At 39.7% G+C, this 19341-nt stretch overlaps 1 protein-coding gene across 1 annotated transcript; it reads left to right on the top strand.

The window, feature by feature from the left end:
• The first annotated feature begins 1746 nt into the window (after positions 1-1746).
• On the top strand, positions 1747-19074 carry slc9a1b (solute carrier family 9 member A1b). Its single transcript, XM_028460694.1, has 12 exons — positions 1747-2271; positions 6108-6589; positions 6760-7010; positions 7855-8072; positions 8938-9134; positions 9366-9455; positions 10246-10316; positions 10397-10561; positions 11090-11204; positions 11286-11384; positions 12738-12816; positions 18811-19074. Exons 1-12 carry the CDS (start codon positions 2031-2033, stop codon positions 19056-19058), a joined length of 2256 nt encoding a protein of 751 aa, XP_028316495.1. The 5' UTR covers positions 1747-2030; the 3' UTR covers positions 19059-19074.
• The last annotated feature ends 267 nt before the right edge of the window (positions 19075-19341 follow it).

Raw genomic sequence — 19341 nt, 5'->3', positions numbered from 1 at the left:
AAGTTCGCTGATATCAACAACAGATTAAAGTTGATATTTTGAGATTAAAGTCTACATTTTGAAAAAGGAGTTAAAATACAACAATATCCTGATAAAAGTTGGTTTGCTAATAAATTCAAAATTACGGAAGCTGACTAGGGCCAATTCACCATATATGACAAAAAACAGCAGGTTGTGGCCATGTATCGATAAATGCGTTAAACTATACTTTATAGTTGGGTTTAATAACAAAGAGATTCTTTCTATTTCATCTCATAAACACAGCGTTGTAATGTTATTAAGTATAATTATTATATTTCAATTTTAATCTGGATATTTTGACTTTATTCTTCATTTGCCCCCCAAAAAAAATTCCATTTGTTGTATGAAGTGAAACAGCTTTTAATCATTTTCACTACAACGTCATGATTGGTCACAGCCTGTCTGTTGTAATATGTCTATATCTCTCCATCACTGGATGTCACTTCAGCTCAGCCTTGTCTGCGTTGCCAGTTCAGGGGTTTTCCTGCATCTTGGGGAATTTTAAACTTTGCTTTGAAGGCAATTATTATTATTATTAGGTATAACAATAATAATATCATTTTTGTTATTTTTGTTGCCAATATTGTATTGTAAAATCTAAATTAAATAAATGTAATCGTAAAACCCCACTTATTGCTTAGTTATATATTTTCTGTACTGTTATCTTAGCCAATATCTATTATTTATTTTATTTTAATTTTTTCCTTTAATTTTCCTTTCTGCATTTCTGTATTTAGTCTTCTTGTGTGTTTGTAACATGTTTCATTTCCCCGCTGTATGATACAATAACGCAGGGTCAATTATAATTGTTGTCGAGTAATTTGTATTTGTAATTGCAATTGGAAAAATCTGTTGCTGTTGTAATCCTAACTGTATTGTAATTAAGTTCAGATAATTGACGTTGTTATTGTAATTGTCATGGAAATTCGATAAAAACTGTCAATTACAATGTAATTAAACACAAACCTGTTGAACCATGATACAGTTCTATGTTTTACACATACATAGTTAACAATTATTAAAATATGTTTCATGTCAACTTTTCTCACGACCTGTCACTTCTCTTTAGAATCATTTGACCATTTAAAAAAAAAAAATAAATCTTGGGGTATAGTGACAAAAAAGGCTCAGACACCCACACCAAAAATATAATATTTTTATTGATTAGGAAGCCTAACAAAATAACCAAGAGATGAAAAACTAATTAGATGATAAATAACATTTTTCAGTGTATTTTATGGCTGATTTAAGACATAGGTCAAAACTGACCCGTTATCATTAGAGATGCTAACATTAAGGTAACACAAGTTAAGTTTTATTAAAAGCTCAGTAATTGTGATTAATTGTAATTGAACTTTAGTAATCGAGAACGTAATTGTAATTGACTTTCAGGGGAAAATAATATTTGTAATTTTATTGTGATTAGAAAAAAATGGTGGTCACTGTAATCATAATTAAGTTATAATTGAGCATGGATATTTGAAAATGCAATTATAATTGAAAAATGTAATTGAGCCCAACCCTGAAATTAAGTATAATCTAATCTAATATAATATATTATGTCATTTAATGTCATTGTGAGACGAATATTTTGTATTTTTTTCCAATGTATTTGATGTCTTACTGATTTATAAAGTAGCCAAACCTTTGATTTTAACCTTAGATTTACATTCGCTTACTTTAACTTCTGACGGGGTTTTGTGCGCTGTATCTGGCAACCCTGACATTCCCAGTCTGTTTCAGACTCGTCTCCGTCCACAGACCTGTGGGACTCGAACCCTGTTCTTCTGTCATGCGGCTGTGGTGAAAAGAGAAGAAGAAGAAAAAACAAGCACTTTGTCTTTGACTGTTTTTTTATTTATTTTACGTAATGTGACGATGATTTTTCCACGTTTAAAAATGCGCACTTAGAGCAGCAGCAGCAGCAGCAGCCACGCGCTCTCTGCTCTTCATCATCCTCATCCTCATCATCATCATCATCATCATCAGGTCTGGACCTGGTTCTGAACATGGCATCACCGGGTGTGCGCGTGCTGCTCCTGCTCGTGCTCGTGTCCTCCGCTCACGGAGACGCGTCGGGAATCAACAGGACGCGGGGGAATCGAACCCTCACCCCGGAGGAGGAGGAGGACTCCCAGCAGCACCACAACAACACCAAGGCTTTCCCCGTGCTCTCCTTTAACTTCGAGCACGTGAGGAAACCCTTTGAGATCTCCCTGTGGATCCTGTTAGCTCTGCTGATGAAGCTCGGTGAGTCCTCACACCTTCATCATCCTCCAGTGAGGAGGACCATCTGTGTGGACCACACACACACACACACACACACACACACACACACACACACAAACACACGCACACACACACACACACACACACACACACACACACACACACACACACACACCGCCCTGATTTGATGGAGAAAATCATTTTGGGCAAATCAAGCAAAAAGTCAAAAAGGGATTAAAGTCGAAATTTCGAGAATAAAGTCGTAAAATCGAGATTACAGTCGAAATGTCGAGAATGAAGTCAAAATGTCGAGATTAAGTCGAAATTTTGAGATTGAAGTCGAAATGTCAAGAATCAAGTCGAAACATTTGAGATTCAGTCAAAATGTCAAGGTTAAAGTCGAAATGTTGAGATTAATGACGAAATGTCGGGATTAAAATTGAAATGTCAAGATTAAGTCGAAATTTTGAGATTGAAATCAAAAGACTCGAGATTTCGAGAATAAAGTCGAGATTTCGAGAATAAAGTCAAGATTTCGTGAATAAAGTTGTAAAGTCGAGAATAAAGTTGAAATGTTGAGATTAAAGTTGAAATGTAAAGATGAAGTCGAATTGTCGAGATTAAATCAAAATTTTGAGATCAAAGTAAAAATGTCGCAATTAATTTCGAAATTTTGAGAATCAAGTCGAAATTTTGAGATTCAGTTGAAATTTCGAGATTAAAGTCGAAATGTTGATATTGAAGTTGAAATTTTGAAAATAAAATCGAAATTTTGAGAATAAAATTGAAATTTTGAGATTGAAGTCAAAATGTTGAGATTAAAGTCAAAATGTCGAGAATAAGTCGAAAAGTCGAGATTTAAATTTAAATTTCGAGTAAAAAGTTGAATTGCGAAATTTTGAGAATAAAGTTGAAATGATAAAAATAGGGCTGGGCGATTTTATATCTTGATATTTTTTCTCAAAATGTGGAGATCTGATATAAATGTCAATATTTTAAACTCAATCTGACCAGAAAGAGAATTCTGGTTAAAATGTGCTGATGCTAAATGCTTCATCATTTATTAACAAACAACTAAACAATATGAGCCACTTTAGTCTTTTTCTCCTCTAAGGGACAGCACATGTGAGTGAGTTCTGTAGTGTAACTTGTTTAGGGGAAGGTCTGCGTATTTAAAACAAAACAAGATATAAAAAATATATATCAATATAGGGGATATTGTAATTTTTCATTTCCCTGAAATATAAAACTGGATATATCTTGAATCTGGACATATTGCCCAGCTCTAGTTTAATGTGTGTAAAAACTCACCTAAATCGTAGTATGGTCCTGAAACATGAGCGTTTTCAGATGCTCCTCACATACAGGGCTGGACTTATTTTAGGCCTGGGTGACGTCCAACATTTATGGAGGTTATATTTAGATCAATTATGGGATTAAACGCAGCTCTACTGGGATTTAGTTCATCTGTCGACCTTTACGTCTGATACGACTCTGGACTAAATGAATTATATCTCAGAGTTTCACACTTTCACACACACTCTCCAAGTCATTATCCTTTGAATGAAGGACATGATTCAGCTGATTCAATGCTGGGGCGTGTTAGAGCAGGAAAAGCAATCAATCACAGAACCAAGAAAGAAATCACACAGCATAACTCTTAGAAAAAGACATTTCAGCCTCACTCAGATTTATCTTTAAACTTAGGGATAAAATACTTGCTTTTAATATGTATATTTTTAAATCATTTTTAAATATATCAATCTTTTTTATTGCATATTGTTTAATTGTATCAGCACTAGGTTGGAAATCTGATCTAATTGTATGTACATACGACCCAGTTTGATCTCAAGTGGATTACATCATGAAAATCCCTCTTGGAATCCCAGTTTTCCCTTTCATGTGTTAAGAAATATTGTAAGACACTTATAATATCTTGAATGTTAAGCAATTGGTCAAAATTATTTAAATTAGCAAAAAATCTTGTCAAAAAAAACTGATTCAATATTACTGCAAATAATGTAGTCCTACAAATCCCCATTGTATTTTGGTGGAGATTTATTCAATTTGAGAATTTGGAGGGAATGAAATACTGAAAACTTGTGGTGATTTAAAAAGTGTTTTTATTTTGAACTTCCTGTGGGCCAGAAAAGATTTTCTGACTGGCCGAATTTGGCCCAGGGCTCTACGTTTGACACCTTTCCTGGAGGTTTAATTAAATTAAATTAAATTAAATCAAATTTTATTTTATTTTGTTTCATTTTTAAAGCAACCTTGAACAGGAATAAGTGTGCCAGAAGAATTAATGTTATATACTTTAATATTGTATTGGTTCTTTAAAATATATATTCATTTATTGTAGATAATAACAGTAGGTTTCTCTGAACTCGCTATTTACTAGAAATTCAAACAATTTTTAAGATACTTCTTAGAGTTTTATTTTATTTTTTACCCTCTTTATCTTCATATTTCACCTCATTGAGTTGTGCAGAATTTTGTTTTTATACTTTAATATGCTGTAATACTTGAGTGGCACACAGTTAGAAAAAAGCTTATACATTTTTTTAGAGCTTCTTGTTAACCTAATTTACATGTTTTGCTCCATGTGATAGTAACTGTATTTTAAGCAATATGAAAGAAGATTTATTAAGTGCTTTCTTAGTTTACTTTAGCTGCATTTTTCCAAATGTGTCATTTTATTTATAAGCTTAAGTTTTTATAAGTGGAGCTGAGAAACTATCTGTGGCTGTTTAGCTGGCCTGTGATTGGCTGCTGACGACTCTGCTGGTGTTTTCCATTGGCCGAGCCAACGCGGCCCTTTGGCCTCTTTATCTGTGGGTCCAGCTGCTGTCTCGGGAGGGCCGGTTCCACTTCCTGTCCTAATGCACCGCTCGATAACAAAGATCTGTGTGTGCAGAGTCGGGGAGGAGGCGAGGAGCTACGTACGAGACTTCTGTTCTCACTACAGTAGTTTACAGTAGTTTACTCAGGCCTCGGTCATGTGACACCGACGCTGGATGTCAGAAATGTGTCAAACAGAAACGGCTCCATAATCTGCACGTTTGGTTTGATTTTCAGTTAGAATGCATGAAAGTCTTCATCATAGCTTATTTATTTTCTCCAGTTTGTTAAAAAAAAAACTACTCAGATTGAAGCCTTTTAAAACTTTTTAAAGCACAAAATGAATTTATTTTGTAAGGATGAACAGATGTGAAAGGATCAGTGGGGCTGGAGCTAGAATGATTAAATGGAATGAAGGATCAGTGAAATAAGAACATACTGTAGATTTGTAGAAAAGATTTAAACTAGACATGGGCAGCTAGCCCGTGGTCTATTTTTGTGCAGCCCCCAAACTAAATGTAAAATCACTAAAAAAATAGCAGAAAAATACACAAAACCCACCAGACGTGTACAAAAATACAGAAAAATAACAAATAAATATACCAAAAATTCACAAAAATGACTCCTAAAACACAAAATCACCAAAGAAGAACACAAATTGACTTGAGAAACACACAAAATATACAATACCACAACATAAATACACAGAAAATACACAAAAAACAAATACAAAAACACAAAATATGACAACAAAATATACACACACAAAAAAACTGAAAAATCTTTGCGTGAGTGACATTGAACACGACTGTTGCCATGGTAACCTACAAACATATGTTTGACAATTTTACAAACTTTTGCGTTTCAAAGCGGGGACGCCTTTGTTTGCGGAGGTCTCATAACTACCAGAGGTTTTCAACAGAGTCGCTCCATCTGTTCACAGCCTCTATTTCTACCTGTATCTGCTGAGTTTGTATAAAGAGAGGCTGTGAGCACTCTCTGAACTCTCCCCGCAGGTTTCCACCTCATTCCCAGAGTGTCGCACATCGTCCCTGAGAGCTGTCTGCTGATTGTGGTGGGCCTGCTGGTGGGCGGAGTCATCAAAGCTTTGGACTCCGATGCCTCGGACACTAACTCTTCGGTCCCTGTCCTCAACACCAAGCTCTTCTTCCTCTACCTGCTGCCCCCCATCATCCTGGACGCGGGCTACTTCCTGCCCATCCGCCACTTCACAGAGAACCTGGGCACCATCCTGATGTTCGCCGTGGTGGGAACGCTGTGGAACGCCTTCTTCATCGGCGGGATGATGTACGGCGTGTGTCAGATCGAGGCAGCCCAGCTGGGCGATGTGGACCTTCTGTCCTGCCTCCTGTTTGGCTCCATCATCTCAGCCGTGGATCCCGTGGCCGTGCTGGCCGTGTTTGAGGAGATCCACATCAACGAGCTGCTCTACATCCTGGTGTTTGGGGAGTCGCTGCTAAATGATGCCGTCACTGTGGTGTGTGTTTTTGGAGACATTTTGTATAGTTTTGTTGTCTTCGTGTGTATTTTTTTAAGTTTTTTTTAATTTTCAGTTTATTGGTTATCAGATTCAGTCTTTTTCCTCACTTTCTTTGAGTCTTAAGCCTCTGATTCGCAGACAACAATCTTCCTTGTTTCTCCGTGCAGGTCTTGTACCACCTCTTTGAGGAATTTTCCCACGCCGGAACCGTAACCATTACAGACGCCTTCCTCGGAGTCATCTGTTTCTTTGTGGTGTCACTAGGAGGCGTCATGATCGGCCTCATATATGGCATCGTGGGAGCGTTCACGTCCCGTTTCACGTTGCACTCCCGCGTCATCGAGCCGCTCTTCGTCTTCCTCTACAGCTACATGGCATACCTGTCGGCCGAGGTCTTCCACCTGTCGGGAATCATGTCGTGAGTAGAAGCAGATAATTGGAGATCAGACATCAACGTTCTGTAAAGCAGTGGTTCTGAACCCTTTTCAGCCCGCGACCCCCAAAATAAAGGTCCCAGAGAGCGGGGACCCCCACTGTAGCTGAAGGTGGTTGAACACAGACATGAACATTGAAGAACAATCATGTGGAGACAGGCCCATCTATAAGGGGGAATAAAGGGGAGAGATTTTTGGGGTCCTTCCATAAAGTCAGCACAATGATGGTCATTTAAAAGCAGGAACAATTAGTTTGAACTGGCAAAAACAATCATGAAATATGATGAAAAGTAATAATAATGGGTCAACATATGTGACATTAGGTGGAAAAGTGGTGGAAAAGATTAATAAGTGCTGAATATGTCTGGAAAGTGGAAAGAATGTGTCGAAAAGGCATTGAAATTTGTTGGAGAAGTGGCAAAAGTGGGAGTAATGGAGAAAAATTGCATTAAAAAAGACCAAAAATATGTCAAGAAAAAGTGTTGAAAATATGTTGAAATATGACACGTTTGACGTAGTTAAAAAAAGCAAAAATGAGCTCAAATTGTTTAAAAAATATTCTTAGTTTCTTGAAGGGATTTGGCAAACTCCTCCCATTGTCTCGCGACCCCAAGTGGGGTCCTGACCCCAGGGTTGAGAACCCCTGCTGTAAATGAAAGCAATTAACCTTTGTTAAGTTATTTTGATAAATGTTTTAACTTTTAAGAATGTGTGAAAACTTGTTGGGTATATTGAGTGTTCCTACAACAGAGCCCTGAGGAACCCCACACGCTGGATCAAACCCTTAGAGTTCTTCTTCCCTTTCCTTTCTCTTCATCTCTTTCTTAGTTTGATTGCGTGCGGCGTGGCCATGCGTCCCTACGTGGAGGCCAACATCTCACACAAGTCCTACACCACCATCAAGTACTTCATGAAGATGTGGAGCAGTGTGAGCGAGACACTCATCTTCATCTTCCTCGGCGTGTCCACGGTGGCCGGTCCTCACGTCTGGAACTGGACCTTCGTCATCTTCACCGTGATCCTCTGCCTGGTGTCCAGGGTGTTGGGTCAGTAAAGCAAGGCAGGGAAGTTAAACAGACTAAAGTTAAAACTTACTGTAAATTACACTTTTATCACAGTGAGGGCCACAAAAATGTGATTATCTGATTCGAGGGCCACATTATATTAATATTCATGTCAGTATTTAGAATAAGGACCAATATAACTATTAATAGAGGAAAAAACAGATAGTTTGTGTGTTTTTTGAGTCTATTTGTTTATTAGCGCCCAAGCACAACGGTGTCTAGGACCCTAATGTAATGCACCTTTTATGATTATTATTTTATTTACGGCCAAATGATCGCATTTTTTAGGCCTAAACACGTTCAAAAACTCAAAAAAAAATTTGAACTCATATTAGGACTGGCGAAAAATGTGATATTTTGCGGGATTTAGACATGTGAATGGCAAAATTACTCAATGGCGCCCCCTTGAAAATTGTATTTGCTCCCAGCTGGCACTGATGACATCATCACTGTGGAACTTCTGCAAAATTCTCACTGCAGTGATAATGTCAGAATTCTTCAGTGTACTGAAGAACTATTACTTCAGTACACTGAGGATTTCCATGATCTGGGTAAATACTGTTATTACTTTCTCCCACAAACACACATTCCCAAAGATTATACAATATAACCTTTTTGTCTAATGACATCTTACATCTAACCCTAACCCATCACCCGTTTATCGCTGCTTACAGCTTTAATTTTCATTGTCCTTTTGTGTATTTGTTGTCTATTTGTGTATTTTTATACACAATTGGGCCGAGGGTCGTACGTGACCCATTATATCTAATGTGTCATAACGTTTTGTTTCAAATGTTGCCACCTGACTACATCCGCTGCCTCACTGTGACGTTCCCGTGTGTTTCAGGCGTCGTTGGCCTCACTTTCATCATCAATAAGTTCCGAATCGTCAAATTGACCAAAAAGGATCAGTTCATTGTGGCGTACGGTGGCCTGCGAGGGGCCATAGCCTTCTCACTGGGCTTCCTGCTGACCGACACTCACATGAAAACCATGTTCCTCACCGCCATCATCACCGTCATCTTCTTCACCGTGTTCGTTCAGGTGAGCCGACGACATCATCCCGATTGGAAAATAAAACAGAGCGTAAAATTTCTAAAATAAGCAAAACTCCATCATTGTTTTCAAATTCTCATTCATCTCATGGTTTATTCTACTTTTACTATGTACGTCCTCCATCCAAAATGTATTACAGTTTATTTCTTACTGCCCCCTAGTGGCACTAAGAAGCATTTATTTGATTTCCAAACTGAATGGTTTGGTTTCCTTTGGTAGGGAATGACAATCCGCCCCCTGGTGGAACTCCTGGCTGTGAAAAAGAAGAAAGAGACTAAAAGATCGATTAATGAGGAGATTCACACACAGGTGAGATGTTCATGATTTACCTTCCTGTGCTTGCTTTAATCTTCAATCATTTTTTGAAAACCATTAATGTGTTCAGGTCCAGCAACATTACCATTAGAAGGATTAAAGGGTCACAAAAAAGGGCTTTGGTTTCACAAATCCTCCAAAAATTGTAGTTCAAGAAGTTTATTTCACTCAAACGTTTCGGTAAACATCGCAGTTAATTAATCATCGGTTCAATAAACTGAATACTTAGTACTTAATACTTTAGTCAGAAACTGTCAGTGATAATTTCACTGATAGTTTCATTTTCCTAGTCGAGGATTATGAAACACAATACACAGAAGATCACAAAAAACTCACCAAATGGAAGAAAAACACACAAAATGACAGCAGAAATACACAAAATGACAGAAAATGAAACAAAAGAACAAAAAAGGACTCCAATGACAAACAAAAATGATGAAAAAATACCAATAAATGCACAAAATGCTTCAAAAGCACACACAATGACACAAAAATACACAAAATGGAAACAAAAATGCACAAAATGAAAACAAAAATAAACAAAATGACTCCAAAATACACAAAATTACAGAGAAATACACAGAAGCATACAAAATACATCTAAAATCCACAAAAACAACAGAGAAAACACATAAAATGACAACAAAAATACACATAATTCTATCCTGTGTTATTGATCAGATTGGTCTTTATTCTAAATTCTGACATGAATGTGATCAAACTTGCTCTTTTCTAGTTTCAGTCATTTCGAATTCATTAACGTTATGTTTGCTTTGTTCTTCAGTTCCTGGATCACCTGCTGACAGGAATTGAAGACGTCTGTGGACATTATGGACACCATCACTGGAAGGACAAGTAGGACATGTGTCCATGTGTGTGTGTTTACAGAGCAGTGCTGGATTCTACTTCTTTCTTTCTCTCTCTGCTGACGTCAGGCTGAATCGCTTCAATAAGACGTATGTGAAGAAGTGTCTGATCTCAGGCGAGCGTTCCACTGAGCCACAGCTCATCTCCTTCTACAACAAGATGGAGCTGAGACAGGCCATGATGCTGGTGGAGAGCGGCAGTTTGGCCGTGCTCCCCTCGCTCACCTCCATGCAGTGAGTTATTTATTATTTTTATCTATTTATATTCAATATTTTCCTGTCTGACTGCATCACTCAGCAATCTGTGTCCAAAACAGGCCTCGCTGATGCTGTGTGTCTTGTTGCTGTGTATCATTTAACACCAGAGATAGCGATCACAGCAAAGGGCCATAAAAATGTCACGTCATCAACATTCATGTCAGCATTTAGAATAATGATCAATATGAAAATAACATAGGAACAACAAAGGAGTTTGTGTGTATTTTTGGATTCATTTTGTGTTTTTTTGTTGTCATTTGGTATATTTTTCTCTCATTTTGTCTGTTTTTGTTCTTGTTTTGTGTGTTTTTGCTGTTGTTTGCTGTTCTGTTTGGTTTCTGTTTTTTTTGTTGCTGTTTTGTGTATATTTGTTTTCATTTTGTGTTCCTTATGTTTGTTATTGTTGCCACACCCACTATATTGATCTTTTTTAACTGAAAATAGAAAGTTGATTATAAATTGATAAAATTGTTTTTAAAATGTATATGTTTTTTTCCCCGACAGAAACATCCAGCCTCGGGACACGGTCAAACAGCGAGTGATTCCCAGCATCTCCAAGAGACGTGAGGAGGAGATCAGGAAGATGCTGCGATCCAACCTGCAGAAGACACGGCAGAGGGTGAGGAAGAGTTTCACATCACGTCTCCCTCACCGTCACATCCACGCTTTATCACTGGTGATGTCATGTTTTGTGCCTCAGCTTCGCTCGTACAGCCGCCACGACCTGATGATGGACCCGTTTGAGGAAGACCTGAGTGAAGTCAAATTCAGGAAGCAGAGGGTGGAGATGGGGCGGAGGGTGCGTCTGACGGAGACACATCTCAATGTTCACAACAGTTTGTCTTTTAAAGGGATGCTCCACTGTTTTTATTAATGTGGCCTGAAACCTTTTAAATGTCATTATTAGATCTGTGTCTAACAAAGATGCATTTTTTTTGCAGCATATTCATTTTATTAACTTTTAAAAATATGACTACTTTACAGTTTTAGAGCCTGTGTTCCTCCATCTTGAAATCATGTGATTGATGATGTCACACGGCCCCACTGCCTGTAAACATCCCATTGTTTTCTATTGAAGTGAAACATTCAGCCTGATTTTTAGATCATTTAGCAGTTTTTTTCAGTCAAAATTACAACTTTTGCTGCTTTTAGTTGTTATAAATCAGGGTTTCTCAAATGGGGTACTCGATGCCACTACAGGGGGGAGAGAGAAAGGAAAATAAACAAATGAAAGCATTAAAAATGTGGGGTTTTATAATGTTTATTTTTAGTTAAAAATTATAATCACACTAAATATTACTAGCAACCCACAAAGCAACAAAAACACACAAAATAAGATAAAAATATACCGAAAAAAGTTAAAAAACAGACAACATAATACACAAAATGACACCAAAAAGTCATATACTAAGAAAAATGCTTTTACCAGCAACACACAAAATGACAACAAAGACACTAAATGAGAGCAAAATACAAAAGATCACTACAAAATGCACAACAATAACAGAGAAACATACAAAACATACGTCTATTTAGGAGGCACTTTCAAATGTCTTTAAAATGTGTTATCATTCATTCCATCATTATGCTTTAGAGTTGTTTTTTCACATAATTCTGAACAAAATGTTGTAGTTTGACAAATGGGGGACTTGCATTCAAAAGTAAGAGAAAGGGGTAACTTGACACAGTTAAGCTTGAGAACCACTGCTCTAAATAATCAGGAAAAGTTAAAGGTCTCGCTGAAACCCTTCTTTGTTTACTCAAAGAGGATAAAAACAGCTGTGACCCGAAAAATAGTCTATGACAACAGGGGGCCACAGTTCAAACTTTGTAGTTTGGTAGTAGACAATGAAAATCCCCCTCAACAGTGCGCTGACACGCTCTGGTGTTTGAAGTTAGCAACTAAATCACAGAGTATTGAAGATGTACAAACCCAGAGGAAAGAAGCCCTTTTGGAGTCTTTGATCACGTGGTTTCAAGATGGCGCAATACAGGTTCTAAAACTGTAGTTAAAACAAATATGGTGCATAATGTGTTTTGTTAGTCATCAACCTTTTAACAAGTACTTTACAAAGGCCTCAAGCCACATTTGTAAAAACAGTGGAGGATCCCTTTAAGGATAATAAAAAAATGGTTTCTGTGTCACCGACAGATGAGTCACTACCTCACGGTCCCTGCGAACCGCCAGGAGACGCAGATACCACACTTGAGAAAAGTCAACTTTGAACCAGGTCTGTTTCAACATGTGGCTGGGCCAATTGTCTCAGTTTCAACATGGAACCTCATTATTTCTGATAAAAATCTCAAATTGTTTGGCAGGTCTTCCCCTTTTTGTTGACCCTTCATTTGTCAAATTAAGTCAATCTATAGCAGCGATGGGAAACTTTCATCACAGCAGCTACAAAAATGTGATCTGATCCAAGTGCAACATTTTGTTTTGGTTGGGGTCATGTTGTAGGTTTTTGAAGTATTTAGGTGCTTTTGTCATTTTGTGTGGACCTGTGATGCTGGTCCACTTCAGCATGACTACAGAACACTTAGGACCTAGACTACAAATCTAGACTGGATTCATCTCCATTAGCTGGCTTTAACTAACCAAACATTCCCCGTCAGACACGAGCAGTCCTACGACCATCGATGACCTATGATCATAACACGCTAATTTAAGCCAAGTGTTTACAGCCTCGCTACGTGCACATGAAAGGGGTGGAGATTGCAGCGTCTGACCAATCAGTGAAGAGAACTGTCAGACTGAGCATCTTTACAATGAATGAACAGTTTATGATCTTAAGCAAATATAATGAATATAAATCCATGATGACATTAAAGAGCAACAGTGAATTAGTGCAGCGCACAGCAGGAGGCGGAGCTTTTACACTCGCTCAGGTCTGATCCACTTCATAACTTGGTACTGACCAGATTGCTGAAGTTTAAAATGAACAATTAAAATCTATAAATAGGACCAAAGACAATCCTGTTACAGAAAAGGCAAGAATGAAAGAACTCAGGCAGGAAGCTGCTGATACTGAATGCATTAGATTATATATGATTTTAATTCATTGGATTAAAGTACACCTCTATCACACACACTGGGATGAGAGCATATTGTGCATGTTCCTGCTGATAATGTCAGCTCCAGCGTATGAATGACTACCCATCCACACAGGCTCCATCAGCAGAGCTGATAAGTCATTGCAGATATTAATCTATTTCCTAAAGAATTTTATTGATTAGGGAAAGGATTGCATTTATAATCTTTCCTAAACTCAGCTGTCAGGTTTGCCATCAATGGGCAGGGCTTTAGGACTCACTAAGATCCAAGCCTGCTGCCGACCATGTTAGCCACACTGATTAAATACCAGAAGTTAGCGCGATAAGGGGGTAATCTAGAGTCATAGCATACCCCTTGCTCTGTAATTTAATGTAGACTTGACCCCCCATTCTACATCTTACGGACTCGGTCATTTTAATGTCATCTCCTTGTTAACGTGCACTGACACTACAGCTAGGTTCACATTGGTCTAGACAGTTTAAAAGACTAGATCAGGGATGTCTTAACGCAGTTGTAGAGGACTGGTGGTTTACCAACTTTTCAATAAGTCCCGGCTCAAACATAGCTTAGAGGTTTATTAGTCTGCCAAGCTGTTTCAGGAGTGTTAATTGTTTTTTGATAACATTGAATAATGGAGCAGTAACAATTTGCCATGCATTTGATTCCTTGTTTTACACTGTCAGACTACTTAGAAAGTTAGGTGCTCTGTCTTCTCACCTCTTGTTTCTAGTTTGTAGCAAGCACAGTTAATAGCATACTTAAAAATCAAGGAAGGAGGCTTAACTAGTCCCCCTCAAAAATCACACAAGCAAAGCTGTAATTCCAATATTTTATTTGGTAAAAACATCCAGTGCTTTGAAACCTGTAAATAAAAATATAGTGAGTTATTTTCCAAAAAATTAAATGCTGCATACATGACACTTACTCAATGCTGCAAAGATGAACCATGTAGCCGTTGGGACACACGGCCTGGCTGCCGCCACACAGACTGTCCCTGAGCAGCACCGTAGAACTGTGATGCTGGTCCACTTCTCGGCACAGCATGAAAGCTAGGATACTTCATGTTGGGATGTTGCAGGTTTTGACCAGGGAAACTGCGAGGGGACATCCGGAGCACTTGAACTGAGGAACTGCGAGGTTCGGCTTTAACGTCAAAAGCAAACTGCCAAGTGTTATCCTTGCTTTGAGAAACACTTGATGGTAGGTACCCTGGGTATGTGAATGGAGGCTGCTGTTGCTTGCCTGGCTTGTTCACTGGATAAGTGGGATGTGATGTTGGGTGTAGTGGTCTCTTCCCTGGAAGCACAGGCCAAGGGGGCAGTGGTTTGTCCATTGGGTAAGTGGGATGAGATGGGTGCTGCGCTGGTTTTTGCCCTGGATAAAAAGGTAGCTGTGGTTTCTCTCCTGGAATCATAGGCCAAGGGGGAAGTTTGTCCATTGGGTAAGTGGGATGAGATGGGTGCTGCGCTTGCTTCTGCCCTGGATGAGAGGGTTGCTGTGGTTTCTCTCCTGGAATCATGGGCCAAGTGGACAGTGGTTTGTCTACCAAGTAAGTTGGATGGGATGGGTGCTGTGCCGGCTTCTGCCCTGGATAAAAAGGTTGCTGTGGTTTCTCTCCTGGAATCATGGGCCAAGTGGGCAGTTTGTCCATTGGGTAAGTGGGATGAGATGGGTGCTGCGCTGGCTTCTGCCCTGGATAAGAGGGTTTCTGTGTTTTTTTTTCTGGAATCATTGGCCAAGGGGGCAGTGGTTTGTCAGCTGGGTAAGTGGGATGGGACGGGTGCTGTGCTGGCTTCTGCCCTGGATGAGAGGGTTGCTGTGGTTTCTCTCCTGGAATCATGGGCCAAGTGGGCAGTTTGTCCATTGGGTAAGTGGGATGAGATGGGGGCTGCGCTGGCTTCTGCCCTGGATAAGAGGGTTGCTGTGGTTTCTCTCCTGGAATCATGGGCAGTTTGTCCATTGGGTAAGTGGGATGAGATGGGCGCTGCGCTGGCTTCTGCCCTGGATAAAAAGCTTGCTGTGGTTTCTCTCCTGGAATCATGGGCCAAGTGGGCAGTTTGTCCATTGGGTAAGTGGGATGAGATGGGTGCTGCACTGGCTTCTGTCCTGGATGAGAGGGTTGCTGTGGTTTCTCTCCTGGAATCATGGGCCAAGTGGGCAGTTTGTCCATTGGGTAAGTGGGATGAGATGTGTGCTGCGCTGGCTTCTGCCCTGGATAAGAGGGTTTCTGTGTTTTTTTTTCTGGAATCATTGGCCAAGGGGGCAGTGGTTTGTCAGCTGGGTAAGTGGGATGGGACGGGTGCTGCGCTGGCTTCTGCCCTGGATGAGAGGGTTGCTGTGGTTTCTCTCCTGGAATCATGGGCCAAGTGGGCAGTTTGTCCATTGGGTAAGTGGGATGAGATGGGTGCTGCGCTGGCTTCTGCCCTGGATAAGAGGGTTGCTGTGGTTTCTCTGCTGGAATCATGGGCAGTTTGTCCATTGGGTAAGTGGGATGAGATGGGCGCTGCGCTGGCTTCTGCCCTGGATAAAAAGCTTGCTGTGGTTTCTCTCCTGGAATCATGGGCCAAGTGGGCAGTTTGTCCATTGGGTAAGTGGGATGAGATGGGTGCTGCACTGGCTTCTGTCCTGGATAAGAGGGTTGCTGTGGTTTTTCTCCTGGAATCATGGGCCAAGGGGGCAGTTTGTCCATTGGGTAAGTGGGGTGAGATGGGTGCTGCGTCGGTTCCTGTTCTGGAATCATGGGCCAAGGGAGCAGTGGTTTGCCCACCAAGTATGTTGGATGGGATTGGTGCTGCACTGGCTTCTGTCCTGGATAAGAGGGTTGGAAAGGTTGGTGTGGTTTCTGTCCTGGAATCATGGGCCAAGGGGGCAGTGGTTTGCCTGGTTTGTCCACTGGGTAAGTGGGATGAGATGTTGGGTGTGGCAGTTTCTGCCCTGGAAGGATGGGCCAAGGGGGGAGTGGTTTCTCCTCTGGCTTCTGCCCTGGATGAGAGGGTTGTAAAGGTTGTTTCTCAACTGGAAACATGGACCAAGGGGGAAGCTGTGTTTTCTTTATGTGGTGTGTTGGAGATTGCTGCAGCAGATCAGTCCACCCATCTTCCTTCACATCCTTTTGGGGATGAAGCATTTGCTTCTTGGGTACCTGTTGCCAAGGTTTTGGAGTCTCAATTGCAGAGTCAGGAAGTTGAGGGAAGTTCCACATGCCCTCTTTGGTCTGGCGCACATCTCCATAGTTATTTTCCTGGCGAGGCACAGAACTGAAAACACTTCTTGGTCGACTGTAACCATCTACTGGCCTAGCTTGAGAAAGCTTATCTCCAGCAGATCCACGGGAGGCAGAAAAGGCAGCTCTGACTTGTGGGTACGCCTGACTCAGCTCATAGTGACGTTTAATGGCAGGGGGCTTTTCACCACCACCAAGTCCTACAGAACAGAAAGATTTGTTACAATAATATGAAAGACTGAGCCGCATGAATGTTTGTGGGACTTACCATTAACGTCAGGCCAAAGGGCAAACAATGAGAGTATCAGCACTCTGAAAGAATATAATGTAGCAATGAACAAGTAGTTAGACCATCACAGAGACCAGAGGTGAAAGTAATTAATACTTCAGAAGCTTTTATGGGTGGTGACTATTTCTAAATCAGTCATTTACTTGCATTTAAGCATGTTTTGGAATGAGTAAACTTAATTACATTTCTATAACTAACTGTGGGAGTAAGGGACAGTACACGTTGATGTAGAAATGTAAACAAAAATACATATTGTAAATTCAGAGTTAGCAAAATTTGTATTTCACAAAACAGTCTCTTGACAGCACAATGAACATAATCCATGTTATTAGTCATGCCATTTCTGATTAAATAGTTATTTTCTTGGGATCAGTTGCCACCCATTATGCAGCTACCCACATGGCACAGCATTGTTTGAGTTAATTGATAGACTTGTTTTATACAAATACCTTTGTGCAAAAAACATTAAATGAATCACTCCCTTTAAGCTTAGAAAAGATGTTTACCATTTACTTTATTATATGTTTAACTTACTTGGACTTCTGAGTACAATTTCAATCAACAGTACGTCTACTTGAGTAGGATATATCAGTACTCTTAACACCTCCAACAGAGACAAATCAACACACAAACAACCTCCTACCTCACACAAAGAGGAGCAACCATCTCTGGAAACCTGAAGCCCAGCACTCCGTACAAACGCTGCTGCTGCTGCCAGGCAAGAGAAAACCCAACGACTAGAGAAAGCTGGACTGAAAGCAACATGTGTGACAGTGACTGAGCAGCCTTTTTATTCACTGAGCCTTTAGCAGGTAATCAGAGTCCAGCTGCTCAGATCTACACAGGTGTTAGCGCTTCACCTGATTAGCCCACACTCACTGTTCTGCAAGTGGAGTTAGCTCTGCTTTATTTACCATGGGGTCACTACAGTCTCCATGGACCAAAGAGCAACTTCAGAACTGTTTCGATTAAACATTGAGGCATTGAAACACACAGAGTGTCTTTATTATATTATATTATATTATATTAGTTTAAATGTTTATTCAGATATGTTGCACATATCCAGACTGCATTTCTTGATATATTGAACGTTTTCAGAATAATTATGCTGATTTGTGCTTTGTATTAGTTAAAATGTTAAAATCGAATGTTGGAAAGCCCTTTTTTTAAATTTTATCAGATATGTCGGATGTATTCAAAATGTTTATCGGAAAAGGGAAAATACATTTACAATAGTCACAATTCTTTATTTTCTTTTTAAATGTTAGAAGTAAAAGGTAAAGTCCACATTGTTGAGAATATGTAGGATATGACATATCTGATTAAAAACCTTTGCGGAACAGTAATCCTTTACCTTATTGTAAAGAAACGAATCGTAAAACAGGCCAAAACTTTATTCTACAGCTTCATTTAATTTAAGCTCTGATTGCCACTACATAGAGTATTGAATAAATGATATATACTGTAGGTAAGGAAAGCCTTTTATTTTCTAGCTTCTATAACTTAATAACAGATAAAGTCACAGAGGGTTAAAGAATTAAAAATTACCCACGTCAAAGTTGCTCCCGAAAACGCCCTCTCCTGTCTTTTTATTTTTTGAGCCAACCGACACCCACAGGTTCATCACAAATTCATTCAGCGACTCTCTCTTTTTTTTGCAGAGCACCAAGTTTTTACCTACGATGACGGCAAAGGCGACGGAGGTTCTTCAGCTCCGACCAATCCCAGCCCTCCCCTCGTCATCAGGCACCTGAACGAGACAAATCAGGTGAACTCGCCTGGTGGAGGAAACGATGCAGAGGATCCCCACGGCGGGGAGGAGCAGCCGAGGCTAGCTCGCTTCCTGAGTGACCCCGGGCCCAAGGAAGAGGAGGAGGAACACCTGGGAGGAGCTGAAACTAAAGGATGAGGTGGAGAATCAGATCTCTCACAATGTAACACTTTACTTGAAGTTTTATACATAAGGCAGACATTATTATTATCTGTCTTTAGCATGAATAAGGTGTCATTAAGTGTTGTTTGTTAAATTATGACACCTTTGGAGCCATTTTTGGTGTTAGGTGGAGGGATCTAGTGGGGATAGGTAGGGTTAGGGTACATTAGGGTGGTTCACAAAATACATTTTTTTACCTAATTTTGCCAGATCGCTTTTTGTCTTGTTGCATTTGATACTGTAAGCATCTGTTACCAAA

The sequence above is a fragment of the Gouania willdenowi genome, chromosome 11 (assembly GCF_900634775.1).
Source record: "Gouania willdenowi chromosome 11, fGouWil2.1, whole genome shotgun sequence".
Lineage (NCBI taxonomy): Eukaryota > Metazoa > Chordata > Actinopteri > Blenniiformes > Gobiesocidae > Gouania > Gouania willdenowi.
This window is presented reverse-complemented; position numbering and strand designations above follow the sequence as displayed.

Bases quoted from the DNA above. Each gene is read 5' to 3' on its own strand.
- slc9a1b (XM_028460694.1), top strand. From the start codon at position 2,031: ATGGCATCACCGGGTGTGCGCGTGCTGCTCCTGCTCGTGCTCGTGTCC. The intron at 11,205-11,285 runs GTGAGGAAGAGT...TTTGTGCCTCAG, and splicing joins TGCAGAAGACACGGCAGAGG to CTTCGCTCGTACAGCCGCCA. The intron at 11,385-12,737 runs GTGCGTCTGACG...TGTCACCGACAG, and splicing joins GGGTGGAGATGGGGCGGAGG to ATGAGTCACTACCTCACGGT.